This window comes from Pithys albifrons, chromosome 4 (genome assembly GCF_047495875.1).
Source record: "Pithys albifrons albifrons isolate INPA30051 chromosome 4, PitAlb_v1, whole genome shotgun sequence".
In the NCBI taxonomy this organism is placed as follows: Eukaryota; Metazoa; Chordata; class Aves; order Passeriformes; family Thamnophilidae; genus Pithys; species Pithys albifrons.
Window position 1 is genome coordinate 36,544,581 of NC_092461.1, and position 22,472 is coordinate 36,567,052.

At 42.0% G+C, this 22,472-nt stretch overlaps 1 protein-coding gene across 1 annotated transcript in view; it reads left to right on the forward strand.

Moving 5' to 3' along the window:
- KCNQ3 (potassium voltage-gated channel subfamily Q member 3) overlaps positions 1-22,472 on the forward strand; it is a 200,667-nt gene that overhangs the window by 144,230 nt on the left and 33,965 nt on the right. The window contains exons 2-3 of the mRNA XM_071553824.1: positions 20,442-20,532; positions 22,269-22,395. Of these exons, the coding sequence (XP_071409925.1) occupies positions 20,442-20,532; positions 22,269-22,395 (218 nt within the window). The remainder of the gene's footprint in view (positions 1-20,441; positions 20,533-22,268; positions 22,396-22,472) is intronic.

A 22,472-nucleotide genomic window follows, 5' to 3' on the forward strand; every position in this document is an offset into this window, starting at 1 on the left:
TGCAGCCTACTGTAGTTCAGCTGATCAATGGGAAGTGAATCATATGCTTTCTTTATTTCAAAGTTTTCAAAAATTTCAATCAGAAAAGAATTTGTGTTGTGAACAGGGAATGATGCATCGTGATGTGAAACCAGCACAGATTGCAAGGTAAATCTTTGCAGGATGAAACCCTTAGGCCTTGAAAACTGACATAGTAAAATTCGAAACTAATTCTTTCCTCTAATAAAATCTTAGCTAAATCCTGTCTGCTTCCCTTCACTGAGCCCTTTATTGCTCTAGTAGATTTAGGTTTCTCCTATTCTGTACATATCTGTCTTTTGGAAAGCAGCATTAGCTAAGGGGCACCTCAATTTTCTGCCTGTATTCCAAGCTATTACAGTGAAAAGGTTTCTTTACAGTTGTAAGATATCTCTTTAAATTGCTTTTTAAGGCTTCTCCCATTCACCAGAGACAGGTTCTCAGAATTAGTGGAGTAAAAATTCTTGAGGTGACAGAAAATAGGCTGAAAAAAAAAATAAAAAAATAAAAAACATCAAAGAGAAATAATCAGCAATTTTGAACATCTGGAGTTCAGTGCACAGTGACAATATGTTTGGGGCCATGTCCCCCAAAGAGGGAAATTATCAGACATCAGAAGTGCTTAGGTCACTGAAGCACGGAGATTTTCACATGAAAGGGTTTGGCTATAGGCTTTGCTGTCTGACTGTCACCATTTCTCTCTGGCTACTGTCTTTCATCATTGCCCTGTTTCTTTTCTTCCCCTCTTGGGGAAGCAAAAGATCAATCTCTTACCTTCCCTTCATACTTTTTTGTAAGTTTCCAAATGTTTTTTTCTAGGCTTAATTCCTCAAAGCACAAGTGTTCATTCTGTCTCTTTTTATTTTTCTTTTTTTTTGGCTAAAGAGTAGAAACACTTCACAAAATCACTTAATAATTTGATTTGCCAGATTTCTTCAAGCATTTTGGGAAATTCTCTTTGAGATAGGGGTGATGGTCAAGGTAGTTTAGATCTTTCGGCTCTCTTAGAAGTAACAAACCAATGTCTACAGGATATGTAGTTGCCAGAGAATAAATTCAGATACACATTCACATGCTCCATCCCACATACAAACCTGCCTGTAAGTGATTTGGTATTCATGTTAAAAATAATTAAATAATTTCTGTTGCTCACATCTAAGCTCTGTGAACAATTCATGAAGTTAAAGTTGCTAAATTAAACCTTCCTGACTCCATAAGGTTGGTATATCAAGCAGTTGTGTTCCGGAGTACTACCCACTGCCTTGATATCCACTGAATAGCTTCACAGAGAGAGAACACTCATGTAACACTCTGTATAAATATAGCAACCAGAATACACTCTGGAGATGTGAGGGCTCCAAAGTTAAGTTTAGTTTGAGGTTTGAGCTCGAATCAGAACTAAAACTGCCATAAAAGATGTTATAATGATTGAATATACTTTCCAGATTAAACGTCTTCACAACCCTATTTAATTTCCTGTAATATTTTTAGCTCACATGAAAAGATGTTCTCCCTATTCATCAAAAGTTATTTTAAACCTGACAGGGGGAAAATGAAGCTACTGATGTCTGCTTCCTTTATTTAGTACTTTTCACTTGACATCCTGTGCTTTCACATCAGCTTTTTACAGCTGTTCTGGGAATCAGGGAGAAGAGGTGGTCAGTAAAATTGTAGGAAGTTTAGGAACATGGAATAAAGAGACAGATGTGTGTTTTGGACCTAAGGTATACTGAGTAAGTTTGCTGGTGATACTACACTGGGAGAAGCTGTCAACTCACTCAAAGGCAGGGAGGCCCTGCAGAGAGATCTCAACAAATCTGAGGGCTCAGCAATCACCAACCCTATGAAGTTTAACAAGGGCAGGTGCCCGATACTGCACCTGGGATGGGACAGCCTGGGATGTGTGTAGAGAATGAAGAACAAGAGATTGGAAAGCAGTGCCATGGAAAGGCACCTGGAGGTCCTGGTCAATGGCAAGTTGAGTATGAATTAGCAGTGCCCTGGCAGCCAGGAGGGCCAGCTGTGTCCTGAGGGGCATTAGCAAAGCATCGCCAGCTGGGCAAGGGAGGGGATTGTCCCTCTCTGCTCTCCACTGGGGCGGCCTCACCTTGAGTCCTGTGTGCAGTATTGGGCATCAGAATAATAAAAGGGACATTAAGCCATTAGAGAGTGTCCAAAGGAAGGCAACAAAGATGGTGAAGGGTCTGGAGGGGAAGCCATATGAGGAGCAGCTGACGGCACTTGATTTGTTCAGCCTAGAGGAGACTGAGGGGACACCCCATTGCAGTTTATAGCTTCTTCACAAGGGGAAACAGGTACAGGCGCTGATTTTTTTCTCTCTGGTGACCAGGATCCAAGGGAATGGTGGGAAGCTGTAGCAGGGGAGGTTTAGGTTGCGTATTAGGAAAAGGTTCTTCATTCAGAGAGTAATTGGGCACTGGAATAGGCTTCCTAAGGAAGTGGTCATGCTATCAAGCCTGTCTGAGTTCAAGAAGCGTTTGGACAATGCTCTCAGGTACATGATGGGATTGCTGGAGTTGTCCTGTGCAGTACCAGGGGATGGATTCGATGATCCTTGTGGGTCCCTTCCAGCTCAGGATATTCTATGATTCTATGACCTTTCTGGGTTCATTTCAATAGTCTATCCACTGCATGTGCAGGAGTTACAACCCCTCCTGCACCTGCTGGAGAGGTCAGGCTCCAGACTATGAAGATGGGGTCCTCTGTTTCATTGGAAAAGGCTACAAGGACCAACAGCTTCAGTCACATGTAGTCACAGAAAATTAAGTGCTTTCTTCAGGTGATAACAGAGATGATCTACTTGTACGCTGTATTCACCGGGGCAATGACAAAGTCACCTCTACAATGAGCTTGAAGCAGTTAAATAAAAAAGGCCTGTACTGAAGACTAAATGTCTCAAGATTGAGACACTAATCATTTCCTACTATAACAAAGTAATTCCCAGATAAGCCTAAGAAATAGGCAATGCCGTATGTTCTGGGGAAAAGAGAAGAAAATATCCAGGCCTAAGCCAATGCTCAATGCCAGAGTAAAGTGATTTCCCTTCCTGATGCCAAAGCTGGTGCTAGGCTTAACTCAGACTGTGGAAGTAAGATGTACAAATTGTATCATCCTGTGCTTCAAAGACTCTCTGGAGTTTATGACACTTCTGTTCAAGCTGTCATTGCTTGCCTTAAATGGTGGCCTTTGTATATATACTGCTTTTAATAAACAAAAAAATACATCTATGGAATATTTCAGTGGGATTTAGAAATACATGAGTCTGCTTAAACCAGGCTACAATGATAATGGCAGCAGATTAACTGTGAAAGCATATGAATTTCCTGCTAGGGTTTGTTTGCTGCTCCTCCAGCTGTTATCAGGTGACTCAGAGGTGTGCCTTGCTCGTTAGCAGGGGGTTGAGAAGGCTTTAAAAACATCTCTGGTGAGCACAGCAAACAGGGGTGTGGCACATCAGTGAGGGTGTGGCACAGTAGTTTGCACAGGCAGGACGAGCAGGCAGGGCACAAGCCTAGGTGTGTTGTGTGCTTTTTTTTTATTTTCATTTTCTCCTTTCGCCACAACTCAAGGCAGTCATGCCTTCCAAAAAAATGAAAGCTGTTGCTCCTGTTGCCCATAGAGGTGTGTCAACACAGACAGAATCCTCTAAAAAGGATGCAGCCACTCAGGCCTCTGACTTCATACACTGTTTGAGCCTGGAACTGCTACCAGAGGGCAGTGTGAGAAGCACCTCCATGTGATGTAAGCAGGTGAACAATTTGCTGTGTCTGGTGGCAGAGCTAAAGGAAGAGGTGGAAAGGCTCAGAAGCATAAGGGAGAGTGAAAAGGAAATTGACTGGTGGAGTCACACCCTTTCGACTCCTAAGGAAGCTCAGCAGGAGATGGTGAAGCCCAACCCCTCCTGCCATCAGGCAGATAGAACAGATCATATGGATGGGGAGGAATGGAAACAGATGCCTGGTAGTAAAGGCTAAAACACCCCCTCTCGACCCCTTTCACCTGCCAGGGTGCCCTTAAAAAACAGGTATATGGCCCTGGACTCAGAAAGTCTGATAGAGGACAGTTAGGAGGAAGATCTGTCTACAATGTCTTCTGGTTAACCCGAGTCTACCAGATGGATTACAACTACAGATACGAGGAAAAAAGAGAAGGGTTGTTGTAATCGATGACTCTCTTTTGACGGGAACTGAGGGCCAGACCCATCCCACAGGCAAGTTTGCTGCCTTCCCAGGGCCAGAGTGAGGGATATTACTAAGAGACTTCCTAAGCTAATTCAACCCTCAGACTATTAGCCTCTGTTGGTTTTTCCAGGTTGGAAGTGATGACATCAATGAAAGAAGTACCAGGGTAATTAAAAAGATTTTAAGGCACTGGCCCGATCACTTAATGGGACAGGAGCACAGGTAGTAATTGCCTCAGTTCCTGTGCTATCCAGGATGAATGAGGAGATAAATGAGGAGAGGTACAGGAAAGCCCACTTTACCAATAGGTGGCTTAGGGACTGGTGCTACCATCAAAATCTTGGAGTTTTTGATCATGGGGCAAACTCGATGTTGCCAAGTCTCCTCAAACCAGATAAGCTTCATCTATCTAGGAAGAACAAAAGAACTGTAACCCATAAGTTGACAGGGTTGGTTAGGAGGGCTTTAAACTAGGTTTGAAGGGGGAAGAGACTGAAACTGGGCTCTCCAGAGATAAGCCTAAGGGTGTGGAGCCTGAGTTGAGAGTAAAATCAATTGGCCAGCTGAAGTGCATGTACACCAATGCACACAGTATGGGAAACAAACAAGAGGAGCTGGAAGCCATAGTGCAGCAGGAAAACTATGGCGTAGTTGCTGTCACAGAAACATAGAGGGATGACTCGCATGACTGGAGCGCTGCTATGGGGGGCTACAAGCTCTTCAGAAAGGACAGGCAGGGAAGGAGAGGTGGAGGAGTGCCTTTCTATGTTAGAGAGTCTCTTGACTCTGTTGAAGTTGAGGTCAGCAGTGACAAGGTTGAGTGCCTGTGGACCAGAATCAGGGGGAAGGCCAACAAGGCTGACACCCTTGTGGGTGTCTGTTACAGACCGTTCAACCAGGATGATGGAGATGAATTATTCTACAAGCAGCTGGCAGATATTTCAAAATCTCCAGCCCTTGTTCTTGTGGGTGACTTTAACCTGCCAGATATCTGCTGGGAGCTTCATACTGCAGAGAAGAGGCAGTCAAGGAGGTTCCTGGAGTGTATAAAGGACAATTACCTTCATCAACTGGTAAATGAGCCTACCAGGGGTAAGGCCCTGCTAGACCTACTGTTTACAAACAGAGAGGGGCTGGTAGTTGATGTAGTGGTTGGAGGCCGCCTGGGGCACAGTGACCATGAAATAATAGAATTTTCAATACTCAGAGATGCAAGGTCATTAAAACCTCTACACTGGACTTCCGGAGGGCAGATTTTGGCCTATTCAAAAGACTGATTCAGAGCATACCCTGGGAAACAACCCTTAAAAACAAGGGGGTCCAGGAGGGATGGACATGTTTTAAGAAGGAAGTTTTCATTGCACAGGAACAGGCTATACCTGTGTGCTGAAAGGCCAGCTGGAGGGGAAAATGGCCAGCTTGGTTAAGTAGGGAGATTCTGAAGAAAATCAGGGATAAAAAGAAAGTTTACAGACTGTGGAAAAAAGGGCTGGCTACTTATGAAGAATTTACGAAGATAGCTAGGTCATGCAGGAAAAAAATTAGGGAAAGAAAAGTGGAATTTGAAGTAAATTTGGCTATTTCAGTTAGGGATAACAAAAAGTCCTTTTATAAATACATTAATAACAAAAGGAGGGGCAAGGAAAACCTCCATTCTCTGTTGGACTTGGAGGGAAATATAGTTAAGGAAGATGAGGAGAAGGCTGAGGTGCTTAACACCTACTTTGCCTCAGTTTTCACCAGTAAGACAGGTGGCCCTCAAGACAACTCACCTCTGGAGCTGGTAGACAGGGAGAGGGAGCTGAATAGCCCTCCTGTATTCCAGGAGGAAATAGTGACCAACTTACTGAGCCAGCTGGATCCTAACAAGTCTATGGGACCAGATGGGATCCATCCCAGGGTGATGAGGGAGGTGGCAGAAGAGCTTGCCAAACCGCTCTCCATCATCTTCCAACAGTCCTGGCTCTCTGGGGAGGTCCCAGATGATGAGAAGGTGGCGAATATCACCCCAATCCACAAAAAGGGCTGCAAGGCTGAGCCTGGCAACTACAGGCCTGTCAGCCTGACCTCCGTGCCTGGCAGGGTTATGGAGCAGTTCATCCTGAGTGTAATCACACAGCACCTTCAGGATGCACAAGGGATTAGATCCAGCCAGCATGGGTTTAGGAGGGGCAGGTCCTGTCTAACTAACCTGATCTCTTTTTATGATCACGTGACCCACCTGGTGGATGAGGGTAAGGCTGTGGATGTGTTCTGTCTAGATTTCAGCAAGGCCTTTGACACTGTCTCCCATAATATACTCCTGGAAAAGCTGGTAGCCCATGGCTTGGGCAAGTGTACTCTCTCCTGGGTATGCATAAGTACTATTGGGAGAGGCTGAGGGAGCTGGGGGTGTTTAGTCTGGAGAAGAGGAGGCTCAGAGGTGACCTCATCACTGTCTATAACTACCTGAAGGGAAGTTATAGCCAGGTGGGGGCTGGTCTCTTCTCCCAGGCACTCAGCAATAGGACAAGGGGACCAAGCAAGTAAGCTAGTTCATGGCCTGGAGGAGGCTGAATGTCATTTTGTAGGTGGAGTGGACTAAGTGGAGAGGAGGATCTGAGGCACAGGCAGAAGCACACAAACCATACTAGTGTGTGCTGACTCTAAAAAGTCATTAAGATATAAGAAGTGGTAGCTCCCAAAAGCATAAGTATGTATTTCATCTATACCTAGGAAATAAATGTGGTCTGGATTTTTTGTGTGCACATCCTGGAAGTTATGTCTATACTTAATTTGTTCATAGCTGAATGAAGGAAAGCTCATTCATGCAAAAGAATTCTGATCTGATGCACTGCTACCTTGTTTATTAGAACATTAGCTGAAGGAATTGTTAGTATGACTCCAATCTAGCTAGGTTGCTATATCATAAAAGCAAGTGGAGAGGAACCAATAACCCCTGGATTCAATCCTTTTTTAGGTTTTATTTCTTGCTTCTACCTTTATCATCTAACTCATGAAGTTTGGATATGTGGGACATCAACTAACTGATAGGGATTTCTGCTTAATCAGCCTATGAAGTCATTGCTGGATCTGATGGTTATAATATATACACTGCTTTGAGCTGATAATGGAAAGATTAATACTATAATAAAGGGTAAATAAACAGACGTGCAATTTACTCCCTGCTCTGTAAACTGAGGCACTAATAAAAGCTCTGCTAGAAATAAATAAATAAATAGGACAGAAAATCCTAAACAACTTTCAGGAGGTAAGAAAACCTTTATATGTGACAGTAGCCTTCAGCATAAAGAATTTCCACATAAGAAATAGTTTCAGAAAGAATAAAGCTGACATGAGTTTAAGCACTGGAGCAAGGTGGAAAGGTGCAACAGAATGTACAAGATGAGCATTGCATTGTTAATTTCTGATGTGCAGGCCCAAGGGAAAAGCTTCTCCTGCATTTGTGTGCAGTGGGGCTTGTCTTGCATAAGGACAATGACTGAAAATTCCTGGAAAACAAATATTTGTGTTTAAAGATTTCACACACTTTTGTATTCTTCTGTCATGTGAAGGAAAGAACAGAGTGATCCATGCTGGAAGAAGGAGCACAAGTTCTCTCAAGTCTCAAAAATGAAATATTTCTTAGCCTGCCCCATAACACCAATAAAAGTGTGTGCAGAACTTAATTACATGCTTTCTGCTGGGGGCAAGTTGAATCTCTTGTGTTAGATAAACAGCATCCACAGCCACGTTACATCTGTTTAGAGTACACTTAAAGCAGGTGCCTTGAGACACTTCTAATAACCTTGCAAGCAAGCTGAGTATAACCATGTGCTTGTTTTTAAAATGTCACAATGACCAAAATAGGGCCAGTAATTTAATGTGAAATATTCAGTATGAAACCCTTTCAAATCTTGTTCTTGTAATTAACTTTATCATTAAACCTACCACATCACCCTCAGAATTCAAATAACTTGAAAACTAATAGTTACCAGGTCTCTCCTTGCCCTCCCCATGTCACCCCCAAATGTGCCACCTAGGATGGGTGCCTCATTTCCTATTAAAAAATTAAAAAAAAACTACTGTGAGTATAGATCAGAATTCTGTACCTTTGTGGGACTGTTGCTGTTGGTAAGCAATGGAAAAATCAATCTGCAATCAGTCATGAGCATCTTGATCAAGACAACTCAGAAAACATCCCTGGAACAGTAAGACCCTATGAGTGTCCTAGTTCAGCAGAAGGGACCAGCTAACACTGTGTGGGGGTGATCAAAGCTGTGTATTCTACCCCCTCTATTCATTCCCCAAGGACAATGGGCCATTAGCAGCAGCTGCCCAGGGAGCCATTATCACCTTCACACCCAGCCTGAGGGGGGCGGAGCTGCTAAGGGGCCATGAACAGCTCAACACCCCCTGGCTCCCAGAGTTAATCACCCATTGTGTGAGTCCCCGCCCAGGGGGAAGGACTGGGTGCTCCCTGAGGGTACACAAGTGGTGGGTAAGAAGACCTTGGGAACTTCTCGTTGGATCCAGAGGAGCAGCAGGACCTCAACAGGAGGAGATCACCGCTCTCACCCAGACCACAGCCCTCGCCTGCACCAACAGGTTTTTCATTTCCTTTTGCTCTGGACTTGGGGGAGCCACAGGGGTCTCAGCACAAGGGCAAACAAACCCCCTTGGGTTTGTGCCCCCAGGACACTGGGTTATACTGCTGGGGTTTTGCGAGTTGAAAGCAATTTCTGTTTTGTGTCAGTGTTTTTAGTGTAATATTATTATTAAATTTTAGGTCTGACTTATAATCTCTCTCGTGGTGAGTTCATTTCCCCTGCTGGTTTGCCTTTAAACCAGCACAATGAGCTAAATAATTAATCAGTGGTGATTCAAGCCATGTTATAGCAGATACAAATGTACAGCCAGTGCTGTAGATAGCCAAGGCTAATATCTCTATATCAGAGCATTGAGATACTGGAGGGATCATCTGATTCAGTAAGTGTTCAGGAAAGAGTTACAGCCTAGTGCTCACTTGCTAATGTTTTCTGTAGTCACATGGCAAGTGTCAAGCCCTGTCCCTGGAGATGTCCTGGTGGGATGTGGAGGGAAAAACCCCTTCCTTTCCACACACTTTAGATGCCTGTGTCAACATCACAGTTGTCTGGAAGGTCAGTAAAAGTCTAGACCTCACATTTGTCCCTCTGCAGCAGTCTTAATTTTACAGGAAGAGGGAAAAGCTCTGTATGTCTGATGCAAACCCTGTTATCCCAGTATTCAGGACTGGCAGAGGCACTGCAATTTGTGAGAATCAGAATTATTGCTTTCTGCTCCAAACTTTCTGCTTCTGTTCACTTGCATGAGGTGAGATTCAATGCTTGATTTAGGTATTCAGTCGAGGCACCCAAACTCTATATGAGTTGAGTATCTTCTACCATACTAATCCAGCTGGTACAATTCTGTGCAACTCAGGGCTTTGCTCTCAGAGAGCTTGGTTGGCTGGCTGGTCAGGTCTGCCATGCTATATCTGAAAATGCATTTAACTCTCCACCCTTACAGATTCATTATTGTGCCACTCTCTGCATTGATGCCACAGCAGAAAGAAGTGGCAAAACTTGAATTAGAAATAGGAATTCCTGTTCCCATGGATGTCAAGTAAGAATAGAAAAGTTATGTCCAGGCTGTGACCCACTGTGCTCAGCACTCCTCTGTTGCAGAGGAATGTCCTTCAGTAAAACCAGCTATTCCATTTGAGACGGACCCAAAGATTTGTGGATTTTGAGGATATGAACTTGTGAGTCCCAACAGAGTTGCTTAGCAGAGATTTAACTGCTTTGCTAGACCTTCTCATTACTGCAAATTGGGTTTTATTTTTCTAAATGTACTGCATGTATGCTGAATTCTCTGCCATTTTGATTTACTTATTCCACTCAATAGAGCTCTTTCTTCAAAGAAAAACAAATAAAAATATTGCCTTCCTTATTGACATTTTTTTCCTGACGGTTTGATAGAATTGTTTGTGTTTGAATCTGTCAGGTTAAACCGGGATAATGGAATCTGAGATATTAACGAGCCACTTGAGCAAAAGGGCCATTATACATTGTGTTGAGAAGCATTGTTGCAGATGCTGGTGAAACACTTCAGGAATAAAATTGGACAGGCCTGGAAAAGGCTGATAACCTCTTCTAAAGGCTTCAACTTTAGACTTGAAATATCACATGCTTACAGATGATCACTCTGAATTGTGAACGCTGATTAATTGCTTATGGCAATGCAAAACAGCAGAAATACTTTAAAACAGCATCAAATTGACACAGGTGCAGATACTGTGTGCTATTGTGACTGCATAGTTGTGTAAGTCAGACTTCTGAGGATACAGTGACCTCCAAAGAGCTTATCCAAAGTTCACGTTCAGGGAGGGTGTGATTCATTTGCCATGCTAACACAACTCATCATCTACTAATGAACATGAACTGGAGAGTGAAAAGGGGCACAGATAACTTATCTGTACCTCACGCTGTAGCTGTTCCCGTGTTGGCCTCAGTGACTCCATTAGCACCATTGGATCTGCGGCTGCAGACCCTTCACTTCCTTTTCCTGTGAAGATGCAAATCTTGTAGAAGTTTCACATGACACAATCTCTATAAGCTACCTTTGCTGCATCACTTTAAAGTTATTGACATACTCTTATTAGTTTAAGGCAAGATGTTGAAAAAACCCCACTATTATTAAATGATTTGCTTCACATTTTTATCCAGACCACACATCTCATCATGTGTTAAACTGACAAAGCAGCAGCTGACATTTTAGGGTTGAAAAACACTTTCTGTCTCTCTTGTCTCTTCCCAACAAATTGATACAAAAAAATTCCCAGTGTACATATAGAACTAACAGAGAAGGGAAGCTCTCAAGTACATTTTGAAAGACAGGTAATAAAGTGAGTAAGACCTCTGGCAGTGGTTTGATTTTTGTGAGGATGAGTTACAGGGAGTAGTTTCATTTGTGCACTGAGAGAAAGGCCATGGCAGTGAGCATTTGGCTATCTGGGGAAGATGTTATTAGGAGACCGTGCTGCCCAGGTTAACATCCAAAAGGCATCTAAAAGTTGGATAAAATCATTATTGGATAAAATCTCATACCTGGGGATCATACTAAGACTCCTATATTGATATATTTAAAAATGGCTAATTTTCCATCATAGCTGAGGTAATCTAGATCCTCTGAGAGATTCCCAGTTCTGTTCAAAGAATAGTTTGCATTCAGGGGCCTTCCTCTTGTCTCCAGCTAATCCCATTTTCCAGGGTACTGGAAATGGGCCAGAGCTGTGAATCTTTGTTTTCTGCATTGAATTGCTATCAATGCCAAACTATAGCCTGCTTATCTATGGAGAACAAAGGTAAAATGAAGAGTCTAGTGTAAGAAGAGGTTTATAGAAGCAGCATCAAGCAAAACTGGTTTAAAATTCTGGTTTAATTTGCAGAGAAATTTGGTCTATTAACATTTGTCTGTATCAATTTGTGTATTCAAAAAAAAGTATTCTTCTACACTGTCACTGTCCATTTTATCCACAACTCCTGTAATGTGAGTTTAGATTTCGCATCTTTTAGCACAAATCCTTTCTCCTCTTCTTCTCTCCCTGTGGGTAAAGTGAGATAAGCTCATCTGCTTTGCATTCTGCACAGTAAGAAACCCTTCCCTGACTGATTGATGGGAGCTTGTTTTGCAGTACCATTGGACCTGTGAATGGGTCATAGGTTACAGACCAGATTGTTAAGGAAAGCTGATGTGCAGTGTTGTCACGTAGGCTAAGATCCACTAATGACTCTGCACTCTTCACTTATATAAAAATCAGAAAAATTTCAAAAAGTTCTCATGGACTTAAAAAGAAACCCTCAACAACCGTATTGTTTAAAGCAAAGATTTGAGACCTTTGTCTGACTTTCTCCAGTGCAGGCAGTGATTAAACACTGCATGGGAAAGATCTCTCTTCCATACTAGCTGTAATATTTCATGCTTTCAGCTGGAAAAGTCCTGAGTCAAGTGCCCTGTGTCACAGCCACAAACTTGACCACCTCGGGTGCAAAATGATAGAGCTCTCTATGGACTTAATGCCAGAAAATCCAAAGATCCTGCTTAATTTGAGAGAACTGAGCCATATATCTGGCTCCACAGGAGCTGTGTTATCAGGACACCCCTCATTGCTCATAAGGGAAACCCCAGTAAACTTGTTGCCTGGACCTGGAGAGTACTGGCAATGGTTGTGGGGTGCAGGTCATGTGCAGCCATGCTTTTCTTTCTTACACAGCTGAAAATCTTTGACCATGATAAAAGATCCACTTCTCTTCTGAATAACCCACTCCATGTCAAAACTGAGATCATTTCATGAAGTGCTCATGTTCACATCTAAATATGAGCATGTGATGGAGTGTGAGAAGGCACATGCAAAGAAGATACAGTCTCAATTGCTTTTTCACTTGGCAATCCCACTTGGTTGAAGGTGCTATGTTAGGTTGGAAGTGTTGGCATTTTTAGAAGTATGTTTTTTGCAATGTAGGGTCAAAAATAGGAAAAAAAAACCCAAACACCCAACTATCAAAACTCCCAAACTGGTTGAAGTCTTGGATAAAGAATAAAGAGTCACTGTAAGGATCTGTTTGGCCACTAAATTAATATTGTCAATTACCTACCTAGAAACTCTGTATTAGAGACTACAGAGGCTATTTCTGGACAGTGGTGCCTTCATATTAGAACTTCATTTTCAGGTATTTCATGTTTGGATGACCTAATATTTGATGTGAGTGCCTGTGAGAAAAGGGAATTTGGTCCAGTGAAAGCAAGGGTAGGTAGGCTGTTTGACTGGCTTTTTCTTTGTTTGCTTTTTCTGTCTCCTACATATTTTGATCTTCATTGAGTTTAAATGGGAAGGTAGAAATATCACAACTGTGTTCAGTCAAGGCAAAAGGCACAACAGTGGGTTCAGAAGTTTCTCCCATTTGCATTCTTTGGTGTTTTCTAAAAATGTATTCAGAAGATGTAACTCATACATACCTCTCCTCTCTGAAGAAATGGGAAGCGTTTGTGGAGAGATCAGTGCACGTCTGTGTAAGAGATCCTAATTCCTGGGTACCCCTGAGATTTTGTCGTATTTGGAAGTTGACTCCTTGATATTTTGTCTTTCTAGACAGAGCAGTGATGGTGATATTTAAAAAGATACCTTTCTGGAAATTCTCCTCCAGATGTTTAATCATTCATGTGGATGATTACTGCTGTTACCTTAGACTCTCTATAGAATCTAAATTCACTTCTTTCCAGGGTTTGCTGAGGGCTGGGCACTTGACTGCTCAATTACAGGCCAACTTTCAAATGTCTACACTTTTATTTTGCAAAATTTAGAAGAAAACAATGTGTGAATCTTAAAGTTTACCTTCAAATGGCTTTACACAAGTTTATTTATGTCCTTTGGAGAGTGTCCTGTCAGAAGCATTTCTGAAACTGACTTGATTTGTGGGTTCTGCAGCTGGGGCTGCTGGGTGATGCAGTTGGCCCTGTGCTCTCCCTGCTTTGATGTGCTGCCTGGCTCTCCCTGTGTCTCGGCTCAATTAGCAGCATGCTGCCAGCCAGAGATAAACCTATGGATAGGCACACTGGTCGTGGTGCATAAAACCCCCAAAAAATAGTTCAATCCAATGTCCTTCACTTAATATAGAATCTAAAACCCTTAAGGAAGGAACTCCGAATATTTAGTTGCACCAGTCAGAAGATTTCTATTCAAGCTGCAGGAAGATAGGAGACGACTCCTTGGTGGCTATTGCTGTTATTGCCTCTCCTTTGCTTCTGCCATCTGTCTTCCAGTCAGTCACCCATGTGATAAGATGTCTTGGTCTCTCCTAGTAACTTACATATGCCAGGCCTTTTGAAACCCCTTGAACACTTCTCGAGAGGGATGGAGGATCTTGGTGGGTGATTCTTGTCTTCTAAGATGAGGAAAAACAGGAAGGGAAATGTAGTGCTCTGGGCTGTTTTGCAGTCTTGTGCCAGAAAACCTGGGAAATGTGTCAGGCAGTTCTCCTGAAATGTCCCCTGGAGCAGAAAATCCAGGTTGATGAATGTCTGTGCTATCTGATATTGCTGATCCAAATTATTTTGTACCATCATGCCAGACTCTCTAAGAAAGCTGGCAATGGTGGTCAACAGTATATCAAAGAAAAAGGTTTTTACAAGTGGACCTGAAGAAAAAGACACAAGACAAAGAGGCTTTAACCTGGCTCTTGGCTTATACGTGGAAGAAAGGAAAGAGAAACGCCCTGAGTTCCCTGCTGTGAAGCACAGCTTTCCTTTCCCAGATCTTGATTTTAAAAGCTTTCCACACTTAAGAAAAGGGCAGTGAAGCCTCTTCAGAGGCATTCCTACCAGTGAGAACACAAGGTCATCAAACACTTGGCATGAGTAATGGTCTGGGCTTTTCTGGCTCAGCTTCCTATGCAAAGAACAGTGTCTGTCACTTCTGTCACCAATGGATTAGTGTCATTCTGGGCTACCACCTCATCATCTGCCACATCCACTCCTGTGCCAGAGAGTTTAGGGGTCTTTTAGGGATCTTTACTTCTTGGAGTTTCCTACAGCATCTTGTGGAGGAACTTGGTCTCCTCTGCCATTTCAGCAGAGCAATAGTATAATTCAGCTTACTGAGCATGGCATTTCTACCTGGTCCTTGCTGGATGATGACATTGGAACAGGGACTCCTGCATGGAACTGTTTGTACTCAATGGAATCTGTGAATGCACAGAAAGAGGGACCTTTGAACTGCCCTACTTGCAGGACTTGCAAAGTGTTTGGATTTTTCCTGTCACCCTTATATCTCTGTCCTATAGAGCAGAGATTCAAGAATCTAAATATTAAAAAGGGAATATTCCCAAGTCTGTGGAAATCAGGCATGCATTCTCTTCTCTTTGAAGAGCTGTTCTCAAATATTTGGTAATGTCATTTTTTTTTATGTTAAAAATCCCAACTCAAGCCTCTCATTAGCAACCATAAAACGATCAGTGCAAGATACTGCAGATGTTCTGTAAAAAATAAAGTTTGGATGAAGAGAAAAAGATAGTGGGTAGGAATATAGAGCAACTGAAAAAACTGTGAGAAAAGATGCATTTTTAATCCTTATGGGTAAAAGCCAAGAGTTGAAGAAAATAAGGTTGTTCCAATATGAAATTTAGAAAGTGGTTTAGAACCATATTGCTTTGGGTACCCTAAACCAAAATTTAGCAAAATACTGCCAGATTTTCCTTATATGTCACAATCTTGGAGAATTCCATTAGCATTTACCAGGTGGCAGAACATAACAAAACCAGAGCACAATCTTTAAGAGAAGATATGAAATTTTTAAATAAAGCAAAGAAGAAAAATCTAAGATTCATATGAACATTTGGAGATAGACTAAGTCCCAATGGCTTGCAAGGAATGGTATTGAAGAAGTGAGAGCAAACAGAAGTCTGCACTTTCACACTGTAAGGAATTTCTTACTAGTAACTGCTCAAGAGACTTTCCTGCCCAGACCCTGGATTATAATTTTAGAACGAGGATCCTTGACCACATGTAGATGTAATACCTAAATTTACAGCAAGGGAATTCAGAAAAACATAGTCATGTAAGAAGTGGGCTGCTGCAGCTGGTAGGTTAGTTATTTCAGTAGAAAAATACATAAACATTATTAAAAGGTGGTGCTTTTAAATATATCCAAAACAGGGCTGAACATAAGGGGTGGTGTTCTGCTAATTTAGCCAGTAAACACCTTCATAGTAGCTAGTCATGTCACCACAGTCTGTCCCTACAGTTCCAGAGAAAACTGAACTCAGTAGGTGCTTCTGACCAGCCTGAACTCTTTACTTTGAAGCAACGTGAGTTGTACACCAGAAGCACGCTTTCCTCTCCATTAGCTAAGCCTCTTTGAGATTTAACATTGGGTTACAGAGCACAGAAATTTGCCAAAATGAAGCCAGATGCAAATGTTTGGCCTATCTATGATGTATGTAGTCTTCATAACAGCTTCAAAAGGACTGCTATGGCTTGGAATAGATTACAGGCAAATTATGATGTGATCTGCTCCTACAGTTTTGAAGAAAGGGATGGTGAACAGGGAACTTGATAAGCACCTGTATATACAAAAAGATATAAAAGTTCTCAGCTAGGTCTGCATTCTATTATTCTATTGGCTTCAAATGAAAGCAGATACATAAGAAAAACTCAAAGAAAAGGGAATATGAAAATATGCAAAAAAATTACCAAACAGGACAGTCTCTGATGCTCATCCAAGAAACATTTGATTCATGATAATTCATGATAATAATTTACTTCTTCCTTATCTGGAAAATTAGGCATTGTTTTTGCAATACTGTTTTTAATATCACAATTAGATAATATGAGTATTAAATTTGTGATTTCTAAAACTAAGAACATATGTTTACTAGAATAGTATATTAGTTGTGACTGTGACAAAAGGGCACTGCCATTTGGTGACTGGAACTTATGCATACAATAGAGTAATCAGATTTTAGGCATAATACTCCAAACAGAGACAATGTAATGTGCTGTGAAATATTATGTTAAGTAATAGCAAGGATGATTCTAAAAAGCTAAAGAGCCACATTGGAATATTTATTTGGTATATGTCATTTACAGTCTTGAAGTCTGGGCTGCCACCTGATGAAACTCTTTAATAGGACTCTTAGGCTTAATAGGACTCAATTTTCACTTCAAACCTTGATTTTTACCCTATTTCTATCTTCTAACCCTTGGTGCTGTATGTCCAAATAATAGTATTGTTATAACTGCAAGTAAATTTCAGGTTTCCTCCCTTTCCATTCCTTGATTCCCCAGGTCAGTGTTAGTCTCCATTCTTCTTATCCTCTGGTATTTCAGCAGTTTCTTACACTTGGATTTGCCTGTTATGATTTTACAGTGGAACTCAACCACTGGGCCCCCACTGCTGCCTCTAGAAGGTGAAATTAGACAGTGTAAACTCAGACATTGTCCTTTTGCCATAGGAAAATATAGACTCAACAGCTGTCAAGCAACTGTCTTTATGTTTGCATGGCCACCATGTGGGCATAGGTGGTACATGTGCCTCATATGGGCAAAGCAGCTAGGGAAGATGCACCTTGTTATCATCTTTGCTGAGCAAGGGGGAATGATGAAAAAAAGATGACATCTATGTAAAATCTTCTATAGAAATAGGACATAAGAAGACTTTTGCAGCCTTCACAAACACCAAGATCCAAACCAAAAGAGGTTGGGTTGTATGGCATTAGTACAAATTGAAATTCACAGAGGGCTCTGAACTGCAGTTGCAGATGCTAAGGGAGGATTTCTGAGATGTGAGTTGATTAACTTGTGGGTGTTTGCAGTTGGTGTTTATCCTTTGGAAACAGTGCAGCAGGAGATGGCCGACCCTTCCAAGATGGATTTCAGCTATGTGTAGCAACACAGGCTTTTCACCCCTTCATGCCCCAAAGTACTGGAGAAGGGCAGGAGCCTGGCTCTGGAGTCTGTGTGGATTGGGGGACTGCAGTCCCTGCTCAGCAGTTGCACCTCCAAAGTACATTCATATACTTCCTGCAGCAGAGGTTTCAATACACATTCCTAGCTCAGATTTGACATCAGAATCATTTATTGTGATCTCCAGTCTCACTTACCTATTTTTACTATTTTTCTGTCCTGCATGATCTGTTGTTTTCATGGGTGGGCTCTCACATGGGCTGTGGTGCAGGTAGCAATCAAACAAGCAGCACCCCTTGTCCATTAATATCAACGTTTAGGATTTGTAGCGACAAAGCAAAAGCTTTTTCACCACCGTGAGACCCCTTTGCTTGCCTGTAAAATACATGGGTGCGATCACCTGAACATAACTGCATTGAGTCTGTTTCCTGGGAAAGGAAAACAAGACAGAGCTGTATCCCCTTGCTCTATGGAGCACCGGTACCCTCTAGTGGTAAAACCGCAGGTATTTTTAGGCAAAAGATTACAATTTCCCTACTAACTTATCTTCTGTCTTCCTCTTGGACAAAACTCTGTACATTATCTTTAATTGACAGCAGACTTCTGTTGAATGACATAAATTCATGCCTTTAGTTTAAGTAGTGAATGATGTAATATAATGATGTAATTTCCTTGGCTGTTTTCAGTGTGTTTCACCTTTCATTAAATCATTGAAATGAGCTCATGAGTGACTGAATTTTCACATGGTATAAAGAAATGTCCTTAATAGAAAGTACCAAGAGGCAGCTGCTCAAGGCTTTAAATGGAGCATTAGTGATTGTACCACTGTAATGGCATTACTGTGGCATAGTATGGGTTGTTTACAGATAGTCAAAGGAGCTGTTTTCTTGGTTGAGGTTTCACTAGTTTGTTCATGGATGTACAGGATAGCTGGATTGTGGGTCTTGGGAAGCCAGTGAGCCACTATCTTCAGAATTGCAAGATGGGGACAACAAGGTATGATGTAACAAAAGTTTGAGGGCATTGCAGGAGCATCCCAGGATTGCTAAGTTAACTGCCTAATGTCTTGTGCAGTGGAAGTGTGGTTCTAGGTAGATGAAAAAAGACGTGTTCTGGACTCAAGGGCTGGTTCCCACCAACTAAATAACCCATGTTCTTGAGCATGTTTGGTGAGTGGGAAAAGGTGAAACTTGTGAAAGAATTCCAAAAATTATTTAGCACGGACAGACACATTTATTTCTGTCCTAACCTTGCTCAAAATGGCTGATCTGAAATATTCCTCACTTAAGAAACTTCAATCTGAACAGCTAATTTTAGGAAAGCCATGGCAGAGTAATCCTTCAGGGTTTGCTGTGAAGTGTTTCACTGTCTTTTTCTTGCATGGAGGGTGCTACTGGATGCTGTTTGGAGGAAATTCCCCCCCAAAAGGCAGCAGGAGTTGTCTGAAGCTCACCTCTGTCCTTTTACTCCAACTGCAAAGAAGTTGTAAATTCTCAGAACACCATTTTCTAGCCCTGGGTTTCCTCATACATTAAGGAAATGAAAGCCTAAGGGCAGATTAGAGGACACGTGTCTGTGAGCTGAGCCCTCACTTGCTGCCTCCACACTGCAGGCTGTGGCTCTGCTCATGTCATCCAGTGAAACAAAGTGGATTTTTATTCAGCAAGAAATGAAATCACATGACAGGTATCAGATTGAAATTCCAAACAGGTAGGACATACTAAACACAGCTTGATTCTTCACAAGCTTTTTTCTCTGGATGATTTCAGTACCTTATGCCTATCATTTCTTTGATGTACCCTCACTATGAAAGCAGGGGATCCAAAGCTGTTTTGGAGACATCCTTCCAATTTATTTTCTAAACTCAAAATATTTCCATGACCACCTGCCCCTCTGTTCCTGTGGATTAGATTTTGGAAGTGCAGTAAAATGCCCATGATATGGATTCACAAAGTACCAGAATATGAGCTTCGCCCACTCTGCTTCACCTTAATCACTTATGAGATTCCCTCGATTTTTTTACCTCTTTGTGTAGAAAGGATTTTGAATAGCTTGAGCCTGGGAATAGTTTTACAAAGCAGATCAACAAGATTGAATTGGATTTACCAGCAGTGGGAGTTAAATTTTCAGTCAAACCTCTATGTTCTGGAGTCTCGCAGACAGACACTGATTTTTCACACACTTTACTGGAGAGCAGAAATTTACCCTCTCTTGTTTCTCTTTCAAACCTTTTTGTCTTTTCATCCACATAGAAATGAGTGCAAAATGAGAAGGAGAAAAGAAATGCAGTGCAGTTTTGAAGGGAAGGTTTGTCCTGGTGCTGCATTGTAGAGAAGCGTTTACTGTTTCCCAGATCCCAGGATGTGCCAAGTAGATTCATTCCACGGTAAATGCAGTGTCACTCTGGGAAACACATAGAACACCAGCTTGGAATAGACCTCCTGAGCAGCACAATCCTCTGCTATATCATACAATTCTTTCCAAAAGTGCAGTATCACCCATTTTATTCTTGAAAAATGCAAAATTAATTAATGCCAGTCTGTCCCAGGAACGTTCTCATTTAGGATCTTGCCATGGCTGCCAGTTTCCCCTGCTCCATCCTGGCTAAGAACCCTTGATCTTCATGAAAGCCCAGCTCTCTGCTTGCCAATAGGAAGCAGCCATCCCCTGATGGATTTTATATGCATTATCTCCAATGCAAATACAGAGAGGGGTAACAATGCTGTGTGGGGTTTTTTTCCTTTTTTTCTTTCATTCCAGGTTTCTGATTGTCTTGGGGTGTTTGATCTTAGCTGTCCTGACAACTTTCAAGGAGTATGAAACGGTTTCAGGAGACTGGCTTCTGTTGCTGGTAAGTAGGCTGGGGCTGGTGCATCATCCATGTAATTCCCTTGAAATCAGCTCCAGCAGCAGGGATGGAATCTTACTCCCAGCTCTGCATGCACTGAGGTTTTTCTGCCATTGGTCCTGGAGCAGTGACTGTATGCTTTCATACTGGAGAATTCCCAGTCCATTATCAGAGCCAAGTGAGTAAAAAGAAAGTGAGGTTCCTGAGTAAACATTAATGAGTGGAAAAATACTAGCCTGAGGATTTTAAATAATGGCTTTTCAGCATTTGCCTAACAGTCCTTCCATCAAATTATCAGTAAATTTCCTATCGACTATGTCAGATCTAAGCACATTTGGCAACTAATCTTGGGGGGATCTTTCAAAAGTTTTGATTCACTCTATAGTATTCTACTAATGCCAGTGTTCCTTTACCAAGGGAGGTCATCAGAACTGGACTTGTGCCCAAGAGCAGCATAACTGAAATTGTTGCAGGCAGTGCCTCCAGGAGAAAATTTATTTGCAGCATATACATTTCTTTCCGTGTGTGTTCCGGAATGCTGATTCTACAAATGCTGAAGCTCATGCTCAAGACTTTATTTCTGTAGACCTTCCATTTGACAGAAGAATTAAAAAATAGAGAAAAAAACCCACTAAGTATATGCATGTCATATTCAACATTGTATGAAAATGACCCTAACAGCAAACTTGCTCTGCTCCCACAGCTGTCATGAAATAGTGAGCACAGTGTCTCACTTAACCTGGCCTTGTATAAAATAGCCCTAGGGAAACTGCACAGCGAAATTAGTTCCAAGATCTCAGTTTCCATTTCCCCTTGTACCCCCAAAGACATGTAGATCTGAGCAAGAGCTAAATGCCAAAAGGAATGAAAGGTGAATTCCCCTTGCATGTTCCTTCACAAAAAGTGCCTGTATGAAAACACCCTTATCCCTTAGGGAATGTGAAACTTGCTTTTGGTCTCTCTTACCCTGCTTATGGCACATCTTTCACATTTGAAAAAGCGTGAGGTTATTTTTCCTTCTCCTATGCTTGTTTTCATGTGGTCTCAGCAGTTTTCAGAAGCACCTAGGAGCTGTGGGTGTGAGCATGAGGAAAATTGCTCCTTTCCTCCTTGCCAGCAATTCACAGAGAGGAAAAGTAACTGTGTGCCCCAGGCTGCCCTTGGCCCATCTCTGCTGAGCACCTCAGAGAAACTCTCCTCCCCATGCATAGAAGGGTTCTTGAGTAAGGTGGAAAATACCGTTCTTTTGTCCCCCCAGAAATTTAAGGGAACAATGTATGCCTTAAATTTGTCTTATATATGTCTTTATCACTGCCTTAAATTTATGACTATATGAATATAGTTTGTCTGTCCCCATCTCTGTAGATATGGCAGTATGAATGAGCTACTGGGGGATAACCCTGGGTGTGGGCACAGAGTGCACTGGGAACTTTGCAGTCACCACTCACATTTTGTGTGGAATGGGAGATTTCTTTGTGAGGCAACTGCCCTTACACTAAGGTGGGGTAAGCACTTCACATTTACCCAACTGCAGGGGCAAATTGGTCCTGGAATTAGAAAGCTGAAAAGGGATGTCCCACTTTGCCTTGCCACTTTCATCGATCTATATTCTCTACTTTTTTAACTCTCTCACACATATCCTAACACTTGTACCTCATTTCCTTCAGCTATATTCTTGTGTGCAGAATTACTGCAAAACTTCTTAGGAGACTAACAATGTAGTTTGTGTCTTGATACAGGAAACTTTTGCCATTTTCATCTTTGGAGCAGAGTTTGCCTTAAGAATCTGGGCTGCTGGCTGTTGCTGTCGCTACAAAGGATGGAGAGGGAGACTCAAATTTGCCAGGAAGCCTTTGTGCATGCTGGGTAGGCACAAGCTCTCTAATACTGTTTTCCCCATTATGTCCTTTTTCTTCTAAGCCAGTTTGGGAATGTCAAAAAAC